Genomic DNA, 22,094 nt, shown 5'->3' with positions numbered 1-22,094 from the left:
GTACCATTTGTGTAATCATACATTTACATAGGGTAATGATGTTTGATTCATTCTGCTATTTTTCCCTCCCCCCCACCTCTCTTTTCCCTCTATACAGTCCCTCCTTCCTTTATTCTTGCCTCCCTCCTATCCCCCATCATGTGTCATCATCCACTTATCAGCGAGATCATTCATCCTTTGGTTTTTTTGGGATTGACTTATCTCACTTAGCATGATATTCTCCAACTTCATTCACTTGGGGGTTCATTTTAAATGTTACTTTTCTTCATCTTCCATTCTTAACTCACCAATGTAATTCATTCCAAGCCATGTGGATCTAATTCACCTTAACTCTTTTCCATCCCTTTTAGTCTGTTAGTCCATTTTAATTGCTACCACTCCAAGACTCTTACACACTCCTACTAGCCTCCCACAATCCCCAGTGGGTCTCTTCCCTATTTAGCACAATCTAGCCCAAACACTGTAGCTAAACTGGTTATCTTCAAGACTTTATGCCATTCTCCATGTTTTTTTGTTTGTTTGTTTGTTTGTTTTTTGTGGGGCGGGTACTGGGGATTGAACTCAGGGGCACTCCATCAATGAGCCACATTCCCAACCCTATATTGTGTTTTATTCAGAGACAGGGTCTCACTGAGTTGCTTAGTGCCTCATTTTTGCTGAGGCTAACTCTGAACTCCTGATCCTCCTGCCTCTGGGATTACAGGCAGCCCCCAAGCCTGGCCTATGCCCTTCATTTTTGCAACTTTTATTGCCATTGCTCTGCCCTGCTCTTGGTAAGTATATAATACATTTTTTGGGGTGAATTGAATTTGAATTCCAGGTCCCTTTCACTTCCTTATTTGTACTGAATTACTAGTACATCCAAGAACTGCTAACCGGATAACATAAAGAAACATGCTCTGCCATTGCCAACACTCAGAGTTTGACTGTTAGCCTCATATAATGACATTCTTTTCATGTCCACACAAATAGCAGATTCTTTAGTAGAGCATTTACGGAGTATAACTTGAGTTACATTTCCCTATAATTCTAGCACTAATGCAAGTGCCTTTACCCTAATACTACTAGGACCTCTGTGCTTATTTTTAATGCTCTATAAACATTATCATTTCTGCTCATATCAAAAATATTGTAAATATGTTTGTTGATAGATTTTTTTTTTTTTTTTTTTTTTTTGGCAATGCTGGGGATCAAACCCACGGTCTTGTGATACTAGGCAAGTAGCTCTACTCAGCTACAGCCCCATCCTTAAAGATGGAAAATTCTGCCTCGTAAGCACGAGGCCCTGGGTTCAAATCCCCAGCACCAAAAAAAAAAGATGGAAAATTCTTAAATGATCTATATTATATAGACAATGTTCTAAATAAAATTGCTGGAAACTCATCAAATGAATGAAAAGATGAGACTGATAATATAAGAAATCCTTCCTTTAGATTTCTCTGACTTGCTATGAAATGCATGATGTTTGGGAGTTTTAGTGAATGAAAACCTGTTGGAAACACATTCACTCAGGGAAATGTTTACTTTTGGGTGACAAATGTGTATCTTTTGGAAACATATAAAATTTCAGGCTGAGACAGGCAAAGATATAAAAACTGTTTACTTGGTGATTCCCCCATAAACTACTAGTGGAATTCCAATATTCTCACCCTATTAAATTATTTTCATTCTGCAAGTCCAAAGAGATTTTGGAACCACATTTTCCTACCCCCTATCCCTACAAAGGGCTGTACTGTAGCTATGCCCATTCTATATATATAAGCAATGCTCTTCAGATGAGCATTGACCAAAAATGAATCCCTGTGTTTGAAGTTATAAGTTACTCTGCTTCCTGTCATTTCATTAACCCTGGATTTGTATAGACTTAGTGAACAATATGTTCTTTATGTTACAGAGTTACTCAAAGAGAAGGTCCTGCCAGGATCACAAGGACTTTCATCTGTGGTCAAATATTAAAGCAGCATAAAGGTAAATAGACTCACGTAGCATTAAAACTTTGAGATCTGCAGAAAAGCTTCATTTTATGATTGAGGAAACATGCTTAAGGGTTTCAGAGACTGTGTTAGTCAGCTTTGCATCACATCGACCCAAAGACCTAACAAGAACAACTTAGAGGAGGGAAAGTTCATTTGGGGCTTATGATTTCAGAGGCCTTTGTCCCCATTGATGAACAAGCTATTGCCCCAGACCCAAGATGAGGCAGCACATCACGGTGGAAGGTGGTGGTGGAGGGAAGCTGTCCCCCTCATGGCAACAGGAAGCAGAAAGAAAGAGAAGGGGGCAGGGGCTGCAGGGAAGACCCCCCTTCCAGGGCACCCCCAGGGCCCTACCTCCCCCAGCCACGCCCCACCTGCTTACAGTTACTTCCCAATCAGTCCATTCACACTAGGATGGACTGATGAGGTTACAGCTTTCACAATCCAATCATTTCATTTCCAAACATTTCTGCATGAACCCACGAACTTTGGAGAGACACCTTATATCCAAATCTTAACAGAGACCCCCACATCACAAGGCAAGAAACCCATGACCCTGCAATGTGCTTCCTCTTGGCATTACCCACAGGCCTTCCCGGTGATTAATCTGCCTCTGTGTACATCAATCCTGGTGCTATTGACAGGGTCACATTATTCTCTGTTAGAGAGACAACAGAAGAAAATATCTCCAGACCTTGTCAAATGTCCCTTAGGGGCAAAATCACTCCCACTTGAGAACCACTGATCTATCCAAGGTCATTTTATTATTTTAATGAACTATTCTTTATGTTTTGTGGGCAAATAGCTCAAAACACAAATATATCATAATCAGTATTGCAGCTCTGAGTTGTTTGCATGAGAAACCACAATCTTTTCAAGAAAAGGGACTTTACATCTTTTTTTTAGCATATACAGCTAAGAATAAATTCTAACCAGTGTTAGGCAATCCCAACTTCCAGCATAAAGGGGATTAAGAAATGAGCAAAGATAATCTGGCAGTTTTGATCCATGTTTAATTAAAAAGAAGTTACATGAATAGAAATGGACTTATAACAAAGATATCAATTTGGGAAAACATGGTGATACCTAGAACAAGGGGGAAATCATTTTTATTCTGAATTTACTCACATATTCCTATTGGTTATTAGTGACTTAAAACACATTCTTAAATCCAAAGTAATAATCATAATTTCACTGATGTTTTCATGGGAACTCACCAAAGCAATGTCTGAAGTATATCTTTTCACCCCCCAATCCCCTCCCTCCTGCCCCCTGAACACGCACAAGCAGAGGCTGAGCTGTTTACCATGTGTCAATGCAGAGTGAAGAAAATACAGCCTTTTCTGTTTCTTTATTACAACAGCAAGTCAGCACTGGCAAATGAGCACCTGGCACAGACCTGATTTCTGCTAATATTTTCTTGAGAAAACTTTTATGATATGCAACCATTTATTCTTAGGACAATCAGTCACTGAAGGATTACATCTGGCTCTGGTGAACATAAATATATGTAGAGAAGTATCTGTCGGTTTAGATGTGAGCAGACTTGAACTAGTAAAACCAGTAAAGGCATGAAATTTTAAAATGCACAGATGTGGAACTACAGTGAGTATCTTACTGGTTTGTTTCATGGCTCATGATTCTGAGCAGGGTCAGTCAATATTCTATTTTTATTACTTTCTATCCTGGTGGACAGTAGCATCTTATCTCCCTAAATAAGAAAATATATGTGTGTGTGTGTGTATGTGTGTGTGTGTGTGTGCGTGCGCATATATATATATTTATATCTCTTTGGGAAAGAATCCTGATCTCTGAAAATATATAGTGGTAATAGATTTGCATTAACAATCTCACTTAAAATATCCCTTCTTTCAAGCTAGAAGCTGGCAAGCATTAAACGCATTCTGGAGATTTTCCATGTTGATAATAGAGAAACGATAGATTTTATTCTCAACCCCTTTAAAATAAAAATCTTTTGGCCGATACATAGCAGTCACTGACCACTGAGGCTCACATTTAATAACTTAAGGTTATGATGACCCCTGCCTCTTCTGATACTGTATTCTAAGTTTTTCCAGTTGTTCCACACACTGCGACTGGGCCAACTTCAGTGTCCGATTCTCCTCCGTCAAAGCCTCAAATTCCCGAACCAGCTGAGCAGCGTCCACCTTCTCCTTTTCTGCCTGGTCCAGCTTGGCAATGAGTTCCTTTCTGAAGATTCAGGGTACAAGGCAGGAAGAAGCATGGGATTCAGTGCAAATAAATCAAATGACCCCAGAATAGCCCAATGAAAGCCGAATGTTCCATTCTGCTCTTCTACATTTTTTACCCATCTACCTCTGATGACTTATTTTTCTAGCTTTGAAATTTCATTTTCTATTTTTCACCTCTACTAGACATATCCTGTATATTAAATACAAAAGGCCCTATAAGACCTTCAGCAGCCCAAAGCACTAATATTTTCAAGAGTACAACAAATTGTCAAAATTAAAAGTAAGTTAGGAAAAAAAACTCAGTTTATAATTTTTATAAATTAAGCTTCTGTCAGTTGTAGGGGGAAGGACTAGTTTGTCTCTTACTGAATCTCTGTCCTCCAAATTTGTTATCTTCATTTGTTTCCCTGGCCTTCTTTGAACTAAAAAATCCCAATTCCTTTCTTGCAGATATTACTTTCCATGTCTTTCTCTAGTCCTTACATATATACAGACATCCATCAATATCCTTGGAGGACTGGCTCCAGAACACCCAGTGGATACCAAAATCTGCTGATTCTCAAGTGCCTTACATAAATGATGTACTATTTGCATATAAGCTACACACATCCTCCTGTATGCATTAAATCATCTCTAGATTACTCATAATACAAAATACATGCTATGTAAATAGCATTATATTGTATTTATAATATAGCATAACAGTATAATAATGACAATGGTGGTGCACACCTCTAATCCCAGCTACTCTTGAGGCAGAAGCAGGAGGATTCCAAGTTTGAGGTCAACCTCAGCAACTTAATGGGACCCTATCTCAAAGTTTTTTAAAAAATTCTTTTTTGAGGTAGTTCAATAGTAGAGTGCCCTTGGGTTCAATCCCCAATACTGGGGGCAGGGGAGAAAGAGAGAGAGAGAAAGAGAATAATAGCAAGAAAAACACACATCTGTAATTACATAGCATAAGGACACAGTTGAATCCATCCATATGGAACAATGGATACCAAGGGCCACTGTATTGCATCCTGAGTTAACCAAAGAACACATCTGCAGTTCCGATGCTGGCCTGACTTAAGAATTGAGAAAGCAGGCTATGAGTACTGGAGGGAACTCAGTAGTGACAATGCCTTAAACAATTCCATTCTCAGCAAATATTTGTAAATAAACCATTGATGTAAACTCACCTAATGAGATGCTAACACAGTCTCTGTCTAGATTTAATGATCATGAGAACTCTAAAGGATATGAGCTCCACCCCCACATGGAGTCAGTGAATCCTGTCTGAGACCAGCTCTTCACTAGACTGAACCTAACTAAATTCTCTGCCTCACATTTCTTGCTCCTTGTGTAACTTGTGCAAATTTGTATTGTCATCACCACTGTTGACCACATTTCTAAAAGCTTCTCTTCCTCCTTCTTGCGTTGGTCAGACACTGATCTGATACTTCACAGTCTAAGAGAAGAAAGAAAATGATATATTCCTGACAAACAATAATATTCAAGTTTGTAATGGAAACTAAAGGGCCACTGGGAGATAGGGAGATCCTGATCAAAAACCTAACCTACAATGTTCCAATAATCCATAACCAGAAAATAATCTCATCATCTCATTTATTCAGATCTCCAAACATTTATTATATAAGACTGTTAATTAAAAAAAAACTGTACTCATACCCAGACTATTTCAATGTATGTACATTCATTAATAAATCATATATGTACTAATATATTATAAAGCATACTCAATTATAGATATGTAACAGAATAAGATTGGGTGCTAAAACCAGCTGGTAAAATTCTGATGAGTAATAAAGCATTTATATATTCTCAAAATGTTTTCCCATAATTAATTGCAAAAGGTTTAAAGGGAGGAGATACTTAGAAGACCACTTGAACCAACTGACCAAAGTTGACATCCCTCCTGAGGAGATAAATAGATATCACGAAAAACAAACCAATGCCATATTCACTGTGAAGGACACAGCATCCTTTCTACGGCATTTTTGCCACAAACGATTCACCTGTCTAGTCACGAGGAACACCGACAACATCAAAGTGAGGGAAATTCTACAAAATTGCCAGCCTGTATCTTAAAAAATGCTGTGAGCTGTCCCATATTTTAAAGAGACCAAAGAGAAATGACAACTAAATGCAGTGTGCTATCTGGAAAAAATATCTCTGCAGGATGCTATTGGAAAATTGATGCAGTTTGAATATGGACTGCGAATTATGCAATAGCACTGGGTCAGTGCTAACTTTCTTGATTTTAATAATTATATAATGGTTGCATTAGTCGCCTGTTTCGCTGCTGTGACTAAAAGGACTCAACCAGCACAATTATAGAGGAGGAGTTTATTGAGGGTTCATGGTTTCAGAGGTCTTAGTCCATAGAAGGCTGGTTCCATTCCTCAGGGCTCAAGATGAGACAGAACATCATGGTGGAAGAACATGGCAGAGGGAAGCAGTTGGCATCATCAGGAAACAGAGAGAGAGACTCCATTCTCCAGATACAAAATACATACCCCATAGCCTCTCCCCAATTCCCACCTCCTCCAGTCACACCCAACCACTTGAATTAATTCCATTAGGGATTAATTCACTGATAGGACTAAGATTCTCACAACCCAATCATTTCTCCTCTGAACCTTCCTGCATTGTCTTACATGTCAACTTTTGGGGGATACCACACATCCAAACCATAACAGTAGTTAAATTAGGACAACCTTGTTATTATAAATTACTTAAGTATTTAGGGCAATGGAGCATGATGGTGTATATATGTATGTATGTATACATATATATAGAACATATATACATATATTTATATGCATGTGTGTATATGAAAATACAAATATATTATTACATATTAATGAGTGAGAAAGAAAACCTCAGTAGTGTTGAGGGAGGAAAATAATGCACAACTAGGGAAATTTTTAATAATTGGTAAATCTAATAAAGGATATATTTTTGCTACTTTTCTGTTACCTTGATTTTTTTTTTTTTTTTTTTTGTCTTTCTTTTTTTGGATTTTTTTTCCCTTACTTTTTTTCTTCCAAGGCCGAGGACCAATTCAGGGTCTTACACATGCTAGGCAAGCATTCTGCCACTTAGTTCAGTCCTCAATCCCTGTAACTTTTTGGTAAGTTTGAAATCATTCAAATAAAGTTATCTCAGAAAAAAATGCAAAGAGTAAATCAGAATAGACGTTCTAGTATTTTCTTTCTATACCAGTAGACTGCCTGTACATCACTGAGCAAAACCAGGCTTTGGAAAGAAAATACCCAGTCAAGGGCCAGTGGAAGACACCCTGGTACTTGGCTCTCACTGAACTCTGACTCTTCCTTGATGGTTAGAATAGAACAGCCTCCCAATAAGCACTTGCTGGGTGAATAATTTAAGAAAAAGGTAGCTCATAGGAAGATTAATTTATATTTTAAAGGGGAGGAAACAAGACTCAAAGCGCTCCATTAATTTAAAAAGCCACAGAGCTAATAAGCAAAAGGCAGAAATCAAGCCTATCCTTCTGATTAAATGGTTAGAGCTCTGTGCCCCTGAGCAGGGTTTAAAGCAGTCAATATCAATAATTATTGATTAGAAAAGCCCTATAACTATCTTAAATAAATTAATGAGTAAAACCTATATAAGTACAGAGAGATAAGCAATAAATTCCCTGCCCATCAGATCATCTATTCCTCTTCTATTCCCCCCTTTCAAATTATTTTTGTCTTAGAAATAATTTTGGTAGAAATAGAATTTTGCCTTCAAATCCTAGTCTGGGAGTTGGTAATGTTGAATCTCACCATGACTATTTTCCTGAGTCCTTCTCTGACTTCATTTACAACTCCTGAAGTCATCTATTATTAGTTTTGACTGGTAGATAAAATAAATCACAAATCACCAGTTTTATAACTACAAAGATGGTCAAGATTGTCTCATTCTATCTTCCTGCACTGGAGAAAGTCAATAATAATTTCTACTTTACAGGAATCAAGAAGATTCAATAGATAGGTTTCTAAATTAGTTTCATGTAGTTGATAAGCAATTACACAGATATCCAATGAAAACTGTCAAAATGTCTGTTGTCTCCTGTCCAGTACCTATTTATGTAGACCATATTTATGCTCATTCATTAGCAGTTCATAATTAAACCCTGGAACATCAAACTATGAAGACTATCTTATAAATAGACGATCTGAAGAACAAATCAATATATATAATTGGTTAGAATGTGGTCCTGCCTCTCAGTTCTTTCCCTTCAATGTAATGTGATATGGGAACCAGAGTTACAGGAATCTTATTTCTGAAGTCAAGTACCTGTAATTTAGCTTTTGAAATGATGTAATTTTGTGATTTAAGTGCCAAAAGCTTGGAGTCTACTGTAGATCATCTGCCACCCCCATCCTAAGCCACATGCCTAGAAAAATTTTTTGCAGCTAAAATAAATGGGGAAAAGGAAAGCCCAAGTATGTTGACCAAGAAGTTCAAAACTTTATAGAAATGAATGTCAAAATTAAGGAGGTTCTTTATGCTGTAGGAGGTTGAAACACAGTTTCATCATTGGGACAAATATTTCTCTGTTCTGGAAAGACCACTTCCTTGGTACTTGGCACTTTCAAAGTTAACTATGGATTTTATTAGGAAATGTGAAATATTAGACAATTTGACCCCAAAGAACTGGAGAGTTTGAGGTAATAATAAAATAATACCTTCCTCATTGGGTGATTTTTATCTTAAAACAGAGATTTAGACTACATGCACTGTTGGTGGTTCATGAGAGATGTATGTCCAAGTATAGGTATTTATAACAAGAAAAAGAGTAGATGCCTCAAGATGATAAAAAGGATTGAAAGGTCACCTTCATTTTATGCAGATTGCATTAAGATAATGTTTCTAAAGCTCAATCTAGACTAGGGTATTGGAGCCCTGCAAATGAATAATGCACAAACAAATGTACTAATATCATTTGGAGGCTGAAGGGACAGCCCTGCACTCTTGCAGGAGGAAGGGAGACTCTCCAAAGCAGAAGTTTCAGTGTTAGCACAAGTGACACCGTGGGTCTTGTTTGTTTTAAGGGTGGTCCTATGCAGCAGCATCTGTGGATATTTAGCAGCATTTGTGTCTCCTACTCACTAGATGCCAGTAGCAAGTACCCTTCCAAGTCATTACAACCAAAAAGGGCTCGAGATATTACCAGAGTCATGGGGACAGGGAAAAGAAGCAGAATAGCCCTGTTAGGAACCACTACTCTAAAGGAAATAGAATCTCCTACCATCTGTCATCCGGGAAAGAATCAGTCCTGGGATAGCAATGAAATAAAAGGCAAGCTCTTCCCTTGCTCTGCCTCCCAGAAAGTGAAATGGAGCCTCCTTCCTTAGTAAGAGAAAACTTGGAGGCATTATCACTAAGGAGATGTAAATATGCTGTACCTGTCAATATGGTTTCAGGCAGATAATGAGGCAGAGAGATTTAAACTAGAATTAAGATTCCAATTAAAAGACTAGACGGCATGAGATTAGGCGGCATAAAGGGCCCAAATCATCATGGATGGGGCATTCAGAGAAAGTATAATTCCGCAGCTCGATGAAGTCTGGGATATTAGGGTTTCACACGAAACTCATTCTGAAAATAAAATAATCCATTTGGCTATTCTTCTGCCTCCTTAGGTAAAGAAAAAAAAAAAAGAAAAAAAAAAAAAAAAACAAGACAGTTGGCTGTTCTAGTCATTCACCCAACACGTATTTACTGAAATCCTTTTGCAAACCAGGCAGTGTCTTATTCTGGCTATCCAAGGGCGTCCCAGAGAGCATCTCTGCACTGCTGGGAAAGGAACTCAAATCCCATACCACACTCAGAAGACAGATGTCGACATCAGACAGCAGAGGAAAGAGGACAGACTTGACCCCCATATTTCTATATACCCTGCAAACACCTATGGGGAAATAGCTCCACTTACTTTTTTTGTGGCAGTGAAAACCTAATTTCTGGGGGCTGAGTAGATATATAAGAGAAATGTGTTGGACTATACAAGCAAAGTTTAGTTCTCAGTGCTTTCAGACTGTGCAGTTCTTTTTCCAAAAAAATAATCCTCCAAAATAAAACAGATAAAATTGAAACTCCTCTGATTGACCCTAATACTGTGCCCTTTCTAACACCCTCTCCCTTCCTACTAACTGAGAGTCTTCCCCAGACCACAGCTGAAAAATCTCTGCCTCTGGGAACACCCTAAATAAATAAATGGTTCCATTCAAACATTAAAATCTCCTCTGGCAATTTTAGAAAAAAAAAATCAAATAACATGACTAAAAACAATTTTAGGCTAATTTTAGACTATATTCTCACAAATTACATAAGGACCCATTTCCCCCATCCTGACGTGTTCCCTCAGATGAGACCTTGCTCCCTCAGTCATCATGTCACATATTTTTGAAAGATGTAAGAATAAAAAGTCTCACAATGACTGTGGGAACCCCACCTAAAACCACCTTCTAATGTTTTGTCTAAATTCACTGAGATTACATAACAGCTTTAAGCTCAGTAATAAAAAGTGAGCATTTAGCCACTTAAACTTGGGCAAAGTCTCTGAACAGGCAATTTCCCCAGGAAAGCAGAGAAATGGCCAATGAGCACACAAAGAGCTGCACCACATCATCAGCCATCAGGGAAATGTGAATCAAAACCACAAAGGGACATCATTTCACACTCTCTAGATGGTTATGTCAAAAAAACATAATGAGCCTGGCAAAGGTGTGAAATCGGAACCCTCACACCCTGCTGGTGAGAACATAGGGTGGAGCCACCCCCTGTAATCAGTGTGGCAGTTTCTCGAAAGGGTTACGTGTTGAGTTATCATATGGCCCAACATTTCTACTTCTAGTACAGGAGGGAATTGAAAACATATGCTCTTATATACGAACATTTACAACAGCATGATTCATAATAGCCAAAAAGTGCAAATGACCCAAATGTCTATCAAATGGTGAAAGGATAAATAAAATGTAGGTCTACACACTGAAATATTATTCGACAGTAAAAAATCATGAAGTACCTGATGCGTGAGACAACATGGATGAACCTGGAAAACACTGTGCTTAGAGAAAGAAGCCCATCACAGAACACCACGTAGTATATGATTCCATTCATATAAAATGAATGACAGTTCGCAAATCCACAGAGACAGAAAATAGATCTGTGTTTGCCAACAGCCAGGGGTAGTTGATAGTAGGAAGGGGCTTGTCAAAGGTATTTGGTTTCTTTCTGGGGTGATAAAAATGTTCTAAAATGATGATGATAGTCACACAACTATGGAAACCTGAAAACTGTTTAATCGTTAAACACATGAAGTACACATTATTCTACAACGAACTTTTCTAGGAGTCGCTCTCTATGTCTGATATTCTAAGTCATTCTTCTAAACACCAAATACATAGATCAGATAAGAGCTTTCTCTATTGAACAAGTTAAAAGTCACAAAATATTTTGTCTCACTTCCATTAGTTTCTATTGCATGCACAGAAAGCTGTATGTATTGTGTAAAAGTGCTTATAATACATCCTGAGAAAAGCATACTATAATATGCGCAATTATGTGGAGATATCTAGAAAGGCCTAGAAAGAAATAGGTAAAAATGATAGCAGGCCTTCTTTAACGATGTTAGAATTCATGGTAATGTTTTAATTTTAATAAAGTTTTCCATTTTTGTGTTTTATTTTTTCTGGTAAAAAGAAAAAAAATATTTAATAAAGGTAGGAATGAGCTTCTTTGCCTCACTGTTCATAAGCTAGGAATGATTCTTTAAACTAGATTAATCCTAGGGTGAGTTTATGATACTAAAAATGTTTGACTTCTTTATCCATGTAATAACATGATTAAAAATAATAGTTAGAGCAACTTTTATCCTCTGCCGCTGCAAATTGTCCCAAACTTGATCCAGGGAGACCTCCTCTGGAGATGAGAGAGAAGTTCAGTCTGAAATTCAAACTGCAAGCTGTACCTGAACAACTCCAATGAAGAAAAACTCTCTATTAAAATACTTTAGTTAGCATTTCTTTGGATCTAGCCAACCACCAAAGGCAACATAATCAGCCACACTTTATGAGATGATGAGGAAGAAATTCTTATCAATCATCAAAAAAAAAAAATTGAAGAGTTAATTACTTGGGTCAAATCCATCTGGCCCAATTTATTTTGTTTGAAAACAAAGACGTCAGGATAAGATTTGCTGTAAATGAATTTCTGCTTCAGTAAAGTGTTATCTGAAAACAACAACTGCTAATAATTCTTGGAGGATGAGGCTCATTTGTTTATAAATATAACCAGACTTCCCTATTTAACAATTTATCTTAGCAACACTTTATTGCTGATATTGACTGTACTTTAAATATAGCCCACACAAAGGATTTATTATAACCTATAATTGGCTACTCCAAATCAACCTACTTATATTTGACCCTATGTACAGGTCTATGACAGATGAGCAGGATACAAGGAGATGCTAAAGGGTATCCATGTCTGAGGGAATTATACACAGTCAGAAAGACAGGAAATAAACAGACAGCCATTAATAATACTGATGTATAAAAAGTGCCAAAGAATCATTTCAGTGAATCTTCCTTTGCTCAGGAAAAGAACTGATCATTCTGTGATGGATGGGTAGGGTTATGGGCTGAAGTCTCAGCCACACAGGCATTTGGGTAGCCACAAAGGAAGAAAGGAGCCAAGAACATGGTGTGAACATGCCTCAGATGCAGGAGGATTCTCCTCCTGTTGGGAAAAGTGAATAGAACAATCCCACTGAAGCCAGGAGTGTAGGCAATGGGTGTAGGGAGACTATGGTAGCTCCTGAAATCCAGGTCCAAAACTGGCTGTCACTTTCTAGCAACAAGAAACTATAGGCTGGAATACCAGTTATTGCATCAAAAAAGATTTGAAGGCATAAAACCTGAACCAAATGGTAGAATTGGGAATGCAGAAAAAGAAATTTGAGAAACTTAATGTAAAAGGAAGAAAACTGAAAGAGAGAGAGAGAGAGAGAGAGAGAGAGAGAGAGAGAAGAAAGAAAGAAGAAAGAAAGAAAGAAAGAAAGAAAGAAAGAAAGAAAGAAAGAAAGAAAGAAAGAAAGGAAGGAAGGAAGGAAGGAAGGAAGGAAGGAAGGAAGGAAGGAAGGAAGGAAGGAAGGAAGGAAGGAAAGAAGGAAGGAAGGAAGGAAGGAAGGAAGGAAGGAAGGAAACTAATAATAAAAGAATTCGGCCTTTGCCACACATTAGCCCATTGTTTAAGGAAAGCATTCAGATAGGTTTGGGCAGGATTTAAGATGAGTTATGCAGAAACATACATGAGCATATGATTATATAAATAAGGGGCTGGTCTACTTCTTTATATTTCTGGAAGGTTGTATAAAGTACTTCTGATAGTCTGTTAGCCACCTTCTTTCTAGAAGTTGACTATGCCTTTTCTTATTTTAATATTGTGGTGATACCCACAAGTTATCATGTTTTCCAACACAAGCAGTAAGGATATATTTCAAAGGTAAGACATGACTCACTCATATCACTATTCTATTGTCTTTTAAATTAAATATAAATATATAAAAATATAAACTTACAGAACATATATTAGTGGGTGATTCTTGTCTTGCCACAAAAATGCCATACATGGGGTTAATTTAAGTAACAATGTTATCCAGTAAATTCAAACTAAAGAATTTAAAAAGAAAGACATAGCTATCTCAGGGTTTTTTTCTATCATACCACTACAGTTCACACGCACACAGACACACACAGACACACACACACACACACACACACACACACACATTACACACTTACAGGCTACTGATCAGGGCAATCCTCCTTTGACTGCAACAGTGGTTACATCATTAATAATCTTTAATTTATTTATGAAATTGTTTTTTAAAAAAGCAGACTACATAAATGTGCAATCTGAGTATTCCAGGCAACTTACCAAAACTCTTAAACCAAAAGAAAGCCTCAGATTTATGAAGGAAATGTTGTGTTTCTGATTTTACTTACTTATTTATTTATTTAAGTACTGGGGATTAAACCCATGCTAGGAAAGGGTTCTACCACTGAGTTATATCTTAACTCCTTTCTAAAATTTTATTTTGAGGCAGGGTCTCACCAAATTGCCCAGGCTGACCTGGGACTTGTGATCCTCCTGCCTCAGCTTCCTGAGTAGCTGGAATTACAGGCATGTACCCTGTTCTGATTTCTTAATGACATCTTTTAATCTCATAGAACCAAAGTCCAGGTAGAATGTTACATTCAAAGCACAGCAGAGCAAGGAAGTAAGAAAGGGCTAAATGAGGTCTTAGAGTAAGTACAGAAGTCTGCTCCCCAAATCCATTCTCCACCATTGAGTCATGTTGTCTAAACACTATTCTGGGGATTCTTAAAAGAGCACTATGAATTTAAGTTTCTGTAAACAAAATGCATTTCACTTTCTCTCATTTAAAAATTTAGTAATAAATAGATATCATGTGTCACTTCAGTAAGATGGAGAAGAAGAAATAAAAAGTTAAGGATTACACTGTGTTTGGGTTATGTTTCATGTATTGGACAATGGTTTTCTTAACCTTTAAGTGCCACATAATGGCCCAGGCCTCTGGAATTCAAAGATGGTCAACATCTAACTTTCCATGATCTTATGGCCCTCACCACTTACTAATGATTGGCATATCCCTGATAAATATGTAAGTACTAACTGTTCAATAATATGAAGTCAAGGAATCTAAAACTGATGCTTTGAAATAATAAGAAAATGAGAGGTCACTGGGGTAGATGTCAACAGAAGCAAATGCAATTAAAGGGGGATTCTGAAACAAAAAGTTATAGGCATACTCTTGCCAGGTGCAGTGGTGCACATTTATAATCTCATCAGCTTGGGAGGCTGAGACAGGAGGATGGAGATTTCAAAGCCAGCCTCCGCAAGAGCAACTCAGTGAGACCCTATCTCTAAATAAAATACAAAATACAAAATAGGGTTGGGGATGTGGCTCAGTGGCCAAGTGCCCCTGAGTTCAATCCCTGGTTCCCCCCCCCCAAAATAATTAGCATACTCTAATTAATAGAACTGAATAATCCCCTATAGCAGAATTGTAAGGGTAATAAGACCCATCAAGACAAAAATTTATTCAGACTTTAAAAGAGTTAGGCAACTAATGCATCTGCATTATTCCAAAATCTTATCCCAGTGACTTCTCCATTTAATGTGGGAACTCCACCATTTAAGCATAAATTAAAATCCATCCCAAGCCAAAGTGCTCTAGAGCTTCCAGACACCTTCACAGAGAACATAGTATGGCTCTGGGTAGTACCTTGGCAATTCTAATTTTCTGAACCAAAATCATTTTTTTTTCCAAAATATTTTATTTAAAAGCAAATTAAGTTTTGAGTTGAAGCACCCCTCTGTTCTTTTTGCTACTCCATAAAGTAAAGTGCTTAAGCTACAGCAGGACTATTTATCTGGATCATTCTGACAACCTGCTCCCCTCTCACCCGCCCCCAGCCTTTTCTGTGTAGAAGGTGCTTGGCAGAGAGTGTGGGGAGAAGGTTAGAACTTACTTTCTTTCCTCAAGCAGGGCGATTTCTCTTTTGACCTCATGATATTCTTCTGCTATTTGACAGTGCTGTTTAAACACCTGCATGGATTCCACGGAGTCATGACAAGGTGGCAGAGGCTTCACAAACAACAAGAAGAGACAGTCAGTCCATTTCTTTGCATCAGAATACATTACCAACAATTAGTTCTGCTCGTGTTCTTTAGAGGGAGAATTTTTGCATGAAAGCTACATTGTCAGTCAACATTAGACAAAGTCTGGTGAGTTCTATTTGACTGAAAATAGAGAGGTGGACTGATCATCACTACATTCATCTCCCAGTGACATTCGTGGGCATCTCGGGCCTGGGCCAGAGCCCTGAAAACCACTACATGTCAGTTACTTGCCATGGGTTGTTGGGAAAATGTCTCATAACGATTCAGCAATTCTCCCCCAGAAATCTTAAACAGCTTTAGAAAAGGGCAGTTGTGTGGGGAAATACTTGAGTTGTCTGATTCAATTACCCCTCACTGTCGATTCTGGTAGCCCACAGGCATGATTTCATCCTACAGAGTGGAAGAGCCTTACAAAAACGGCTCTCTCCTGAGAAATACATCCAACCTAAAGAAGTGATGGTGAACCGGAAATAATACTTGCAAGAATGAACAACACTGTATGAAAGACCAGACTCCAGATAAAACTGTGCTTGTAACAGGAACATTAGAGAGTACAGATTTGTGTTTCTCCATTTTTCCCATCCATGACAGAAGGCCAGCATGGCGACCCTTTCTGAACATGACATAATAAAACTCTTACTTCTAGAAATTATTTTTAAAGAACTAACTTTCCCTGAGTTTATTATTCTAATTTCTAGGGCAACGACATGTAATTAAAAACATTTCTTTTAAGAACAGGAGATTAATTGTCTTTTAAAGAGATTTTTTTAAAATCACCCTCTTCAATTATTTATAGAAAAAAAGCATAAACAATCTGAAAATCATGAGTTTATTGTTAAACAGCTTCTTCAGTTTAATCCATTCTTCACTATATGTGTAAGCTATGTACCTGATGAGATTCTGTTCTAATTTTATGTTAGTAAATTGAGAACTAATGAATTTCTTAATGTTTGCTTCTTTCATATTCTTTAAGGACACATTTCAAAGAGCGTAATAGAAATTCAATAAACTTTATCTTCTGATTGATAAAAAAAGATGACACCGCTATTTATTATGAGGCCTCTGAGTAGAGATATTCTGAAGGAAATAAGATTCTAAATAACTATGCATATATTGAAATGTCACACTGAACCCCATTAACAGGAACAATTAACACATGCTAATTACAAATCAAATTTAAAAAGATAAAACTATTAGGATCAAATTTACTTTCATGTGAAATCTGTCTGGCCTGAGACATAAAAAATATAATAACAATCATTTTGTGTACCATCTTTCCCTACTGCCCCATGTACATGTTCAGAGAATAAACTCAGCCTGTTGGAACCCTTTTCGTTTTCTATATAGAAATAAATTGAAAAGTAGTACATAGTAATACTACAACATAATTCATCCCATGAGATGAAGCTGTTGCCAAAGGAATTCAGAACTCCTGGCTCCTCCACTCTGTGTCCCAGAAATTGCCACCCACTCATCAATTTTCACCTGTTACACTGGCAAATTACCAGGTATAACAGGCAGGGGAATGAAAGCAATGTACCCTGAGCTCCCTGGCCAAGCTGTTAAATCATCTGCGCCCTGTTAGAGGATTTGCTTACTGGCAGACATAAGACTACACATCCTATCCTGTCCTTATGAATACACATAGGCCACACTCAGTTCAAATAAGAGATCAGTACATAATTGCCTCCTGCAGGTATTCGATCCACAAATGCAGCATAGGGACCTATATAATAGCCCAAAGATTCCAGAACTCTGTGTAAAGTATTTGCATGCTGAAGAAAATATAGATGAGAGCAGACATGTAAATGCAGAAATGTCCTTTTCTGCACTAACTAAAAAAAAAAAAAAATTGAAAACTGCATGTATACTTTTCTTAAGAAAAGAGAGCCCCCTCCACCCTTTGCTTGCTACTTTGCAATGCATTTATTAAGTGGGAAGTTTAGTGTGTTCGTTTTTTTATTGGCACGTCTTATTGTAGGGAATCTGAAGATATTATTATACATACATAGTGTGATCATGCCACTAAGGGTACATAGGTAGTAAGTATTTTAGGATATTTTCAGTATCCTCATGTGATCTTAGCAAAAATGAGCATGCAACCTATACATAATAATATTTTTGAGATTTCCCACAATAAAGTGGCAATTAAAAAGAGCAAACTATCACTTACTATGCAATATTTCAGGGAGTAAAAAGATGGCAGGTATCATTTCAGCTTCAAGCTCCTGCAAGTTGTCTTTACCCACACCCAACATATAACTCAGCACCACTTCAGGGTCTCCCAATTTGCAGGAAAACATTCAAGAGCAATATAGATTTTCTTTTCATTTTCTTTCTTTCTTTTTTTTTTTTTTTTGATCAAGAAAAGAAATTATATTGCAGAATCCACCTTAATATTGTAAAATTATCTCACTAGTTGCTAGAGATTGCAGAGAGGGGGAATGGGAAGTTATTATTTCATGGGTAAAGAGTTTCAATTTTACAGGATTATGATAAAGTTCTGGAGATTGGTTGCCCAACAGTGTAAATGTATTTAACATTACTGAACTGTCCAATCACAAGAATGGATCCCAATTAGAATAAGTTATACTCCGTGTATATATAATATGTCAAAATACACTCTAGTGTCATGTATACCTAAAAAGAATAAAAAAAGAAAAAAGAAATTATGGTGATCACAATCACCAAAAGAAATTTCTAAAATGATAAATTTTAGTAAAAGGGGGGCTACCACAATAAAAAAAATGCAAAAAATAAAAAAACCAACTCATTAGACATTTCTGCTGCCTCTAGCTCACCTTTGAAGCATTCCCTATCTCACTGCATTCATATCCAGCCTTTTTCTTTTCCAACTTTATCTCCAGAGAACTTCAAATTTCTCACCCCTTTATAATCTCAAGCCATTGACTGCTAATCAGGAATGTTTGATGGCAAATCAAAATGTCCTCTGGCCAGCATAATCTAATGTCCTTAGAAGATAATTGACATTGTTAGACATCCACCCTAGCCCAGAAAACTCAACAGAGAATTTGTTTCAACACATAGGATTCTGCTGGGAAAGATGGCCCAAGCATGTAATCCCCGCAACTGGGGAGGCTGAGACAAGATCACAAGTTCAAGGCCAATCTGGGCAATTTAGTGATACCCTGTCTCAAAATAAAAAATACAAAGAGTTGCATATGTAGCTCAGGGGTAAAATGCCCCTGGATTCCATCCCAGTACCCCCAGTATTTAAAAAAAAAAAAAAAAAATGATGTTCTCACCTTGACAGGAATTCTGGTGAATAAAATATTGAGATGTTCAGGTTTTTTGACTAATATAAAAAAGTAGAAGTACAGAATAATGAGAAGTGTTATTCTGTGTAACAGAACACTCTCATTTGCTTATGACATAAGTGTGTATGTGTGTAGCTTCGGTAGGTCCAAGACGACAGTGATTCTCTCTTACCTTCTTATAGGCTCAGGCTAAGCAACAATGTATAACCAACAGTGTTCATTGAAATAAAGTTTCTGCCTGAGGAAATAGAGGCCAGAAAGCAAGAGAATTGGGTCTCCGGTTTTAAAATGGAGCTACCAGTGGACTTAAGAGATGTGTGGCATCTAAAAACACTGGCACTTGTGAACTAATCAACTGTACGTTCTTTTATGTTAAATTAAAAACTAAAGAATAATTTAAAAGAATGCCCACAGTGATCAGAATAAAAACATTTATTAACTTTTATTTTAATAAAAAGTAACACTATTTCAATTCTCATGGCTTGACTTGAATATTTCTCTGAGATTTTCATAGTTAAAAATCCTGTGCTGAACACAGGTGAACAATAAACTCTTGGTGTCGGTCATTCCTTTTCACATCGGGAGGAGAAATGTGCCTTGTTAAGAGTCTTCATTACTATGCTGATTTTTTGAAAATTATTTCCCACACTTTGGATACATTTATTTCACACTCTGGCTTAAAGAATGAAATACTGCCTTCTGAACAAGAGTCCAAAACAACGTATGTTTTCAAGACACAGATTGGGGCTTGAATGAGGTCAGGGCCCCGGGGGAGGCTCTGCCTCTTCTCCCGCTTTCTTCCATCTCAGCCTCTCCCCGGAGGATGGAGCTCCAAAAGGCTTTAAATTACACGGCAGTTTGCGGGAGCTGCTACTATCTCTGGTGCCCAGCCCAATCACCAGGACCGATTTAACAAGATGAAGTAAGAGAGAAACCGCAGGGTCCTATTCCAAGAATGCTGCCTTGAGCCACACCAGCTATCTAGGCCATCAGCTCACTGCGAGCTTCCTCCCGGGTGGATTCCGGCCTCTGGAAAGGGCCCCGTGGGAAAGGGCCGCGCCAAGCAACCCTCCGCAAGGGGCAAAGCCGGCTTAAGCGTTTCCGTTTTCTACTTGGCTTCTGCAAATACTACTGGCCCATCCACTTCAAAAATGCAAGAATTTAATTTTCCTATCCCAGCTTCCCACACGGACTATATATTTAGGAAGCTAAGCATTCTACAGTGGCTGAGCAGACTCTGTTTATTTCTTGATTCTCAGGGTTACCTATTTCTGTGGTGAATGGGGGTGTCTGGTTTAAATTTGTTGCATCTTAGGGCTGGGACTGTAGTTCAGTTGACAGAGTGCTTGCCTACCATGTGTGAGGCACTGGGGTCGATCTTTAGGATCACATAAAGTAAAAATAAAGGCATTCTGTCCGTCTACAACTACAAAAATTTCTAAAACTTTGTTGCATCTAAATGTCTCAAATTAACGAGCATAGTTTGTTAAAACTAAGAAGAAAAACATAGTCCAGGCTAATTCCCATCATTAAAAATTCTATCATCTTAGAATTTTAAATATTTTAATGTATTTTAAGAACTGACATTTCCATAGTATCTGTATTGTAATCCAAGTAAGCACTACCACTTATACTACATAACTTATGCATTATATTACACTGGAATAAAGTATATTTAAATCCTTTTGGTTGATGTAAGCAATGTAAGAGTGCAATAACTGAAGAATGTCTTCACAATTTCCCAATAAGTTATATCCTAATATCCTAATAACCAGGCATCTCAAAAAAAAAATTAAAATTACTACAGTAATGCTCCAAACTATCTATATGTGTTTTCTGTGTGGTCATAGCAGGTTCATTATGAGATAATTTTCAACATGTACATGAAAGAGAAAATGTTTGCCATTGTCAGTACTTCTATGAGCCTTTTAGAATTACATTTCCAGATGATTGCTAAAGATCGTTGTAGCAGAATCTTGGAATATTGAGAATTCTTCATTTTCCACCAGTTTTCATTTCCCAGATATCCAGCGAGGTGTTGATGCAAGACCTAAAAGAAGTTTCTGGAGAAGCCGCTTGGATAACAAGATATTATGGTACTCAAGTGAAGCTATGAAATTGTTTATTTGTGGAGGTGACATCAGTTTCTGGACTTATCAGACTCTGTCTGAGAAAAGGCAAGTTCAGTGTGTACCACAGAGACACCTGTCACTGTCATCTCCGATCAGATGGGAGGACTTTAGAGGGTTTGAAGCTATTGCTCAATATAGCATGAAAAAAAAATCATATTGTTTTCCAAGTACCTTGCCTTGGTGACAAGAAGAGAGCATCAGAAACCTGACTCAAACATCCAAAGGGAAGCTTGTTTTATTTCACTTTGCACAGATAAAGATAAATGACTTGTTCTTAAATATTCTATTCAATCAAAAAATTTCACCAGGAAAGAAAATTTACCTTAACTGAGCACTTATTTTGCCAGGCTGTGCTAGATCTACTCATTACCATGTTTAATTCCCACAACAATGTGACAAAGATACTGTTATCTCCACTTCACAGTTAGGAAAAGTGAGGACAGAGAAAATAAAAAACATGCCCCAAATCACAAAACTACTGTGGAGCTGAGACCAAACCCAGATCAATCTATGCTAATAATAATGTTTTGGTCATTATAATTCCCTTTAGGATGTTTATTGTAAGTTACTTGATGTCACATCTTTTGCCTGATTATAAAACCATGTTCCACATTCCAATATAATTTAGATGGTTTTATAACATAGCTTTGATCTAAGCTACAGTTTCCAAACATTATAATATTATCAAGCTGTGAAACAGTCTTGCTTTTGATACAAAACCTGGAACTGTTTAAGGATTCTATCATCTCTCAGTGCAAAGAGAGAGGG

General features: G+C 37.4%; 1 protein-coding gene across 3 annotated transcripts in view; it reads right to left on the bottom strand.

The window, feature by feature from the left end:
- Nucleotides 1–2,740: 2,740 nt before the first annotated feature.
- The window catches only part of Map3k7cl (MAP3K7 C-terminal like), a 66,793-nt gene continuing 47,439 nt past the window's right edge, over nucleotides 2,741–22,094 (bottom strand). For all 3 annotated transcript variants that reach the window (XM_047564620.1, XM_047564618.1, XM_047564619.1), the window contains exons 4-5: nucleotides 15,766–15,881; nucleotides 2,741–4,187 (exon numbers count right to left, since the gene is read on the bottom strand). In XM_047564620.1, coding sequence (XP_047420576.1) covers nucleotides 4,007–4,187; nucleotides 15,766–15,881 — 297 coding nt within the window. In that variant the 3' untranslated portion in view covers nucleotides 2,741–4,006. The remainder of the gene's footprint in view (nucleotides 4,188–15,765; nucleotides 15,882–22,094) is intronic.

This window comes from Sciurus carolinensis, chromosome 9 (genome assembly GCF_902686445.1).
Source record: "Sciurus carolinensis chromosome 9, mSciCar1.2, whole genome shotgun sequence".
Lineage (NCBI taxonomy): Eukaryota > Metazoa > Chordata > Mammalia > Rodentia > Sciuridae > Sciurus > Sciurus carolinensis.
The sequence above is the reverse complement of the archived record's forward strand: the minus strand, read 5'-3'. Positions and strand labels throughout refer to the sequence as shown.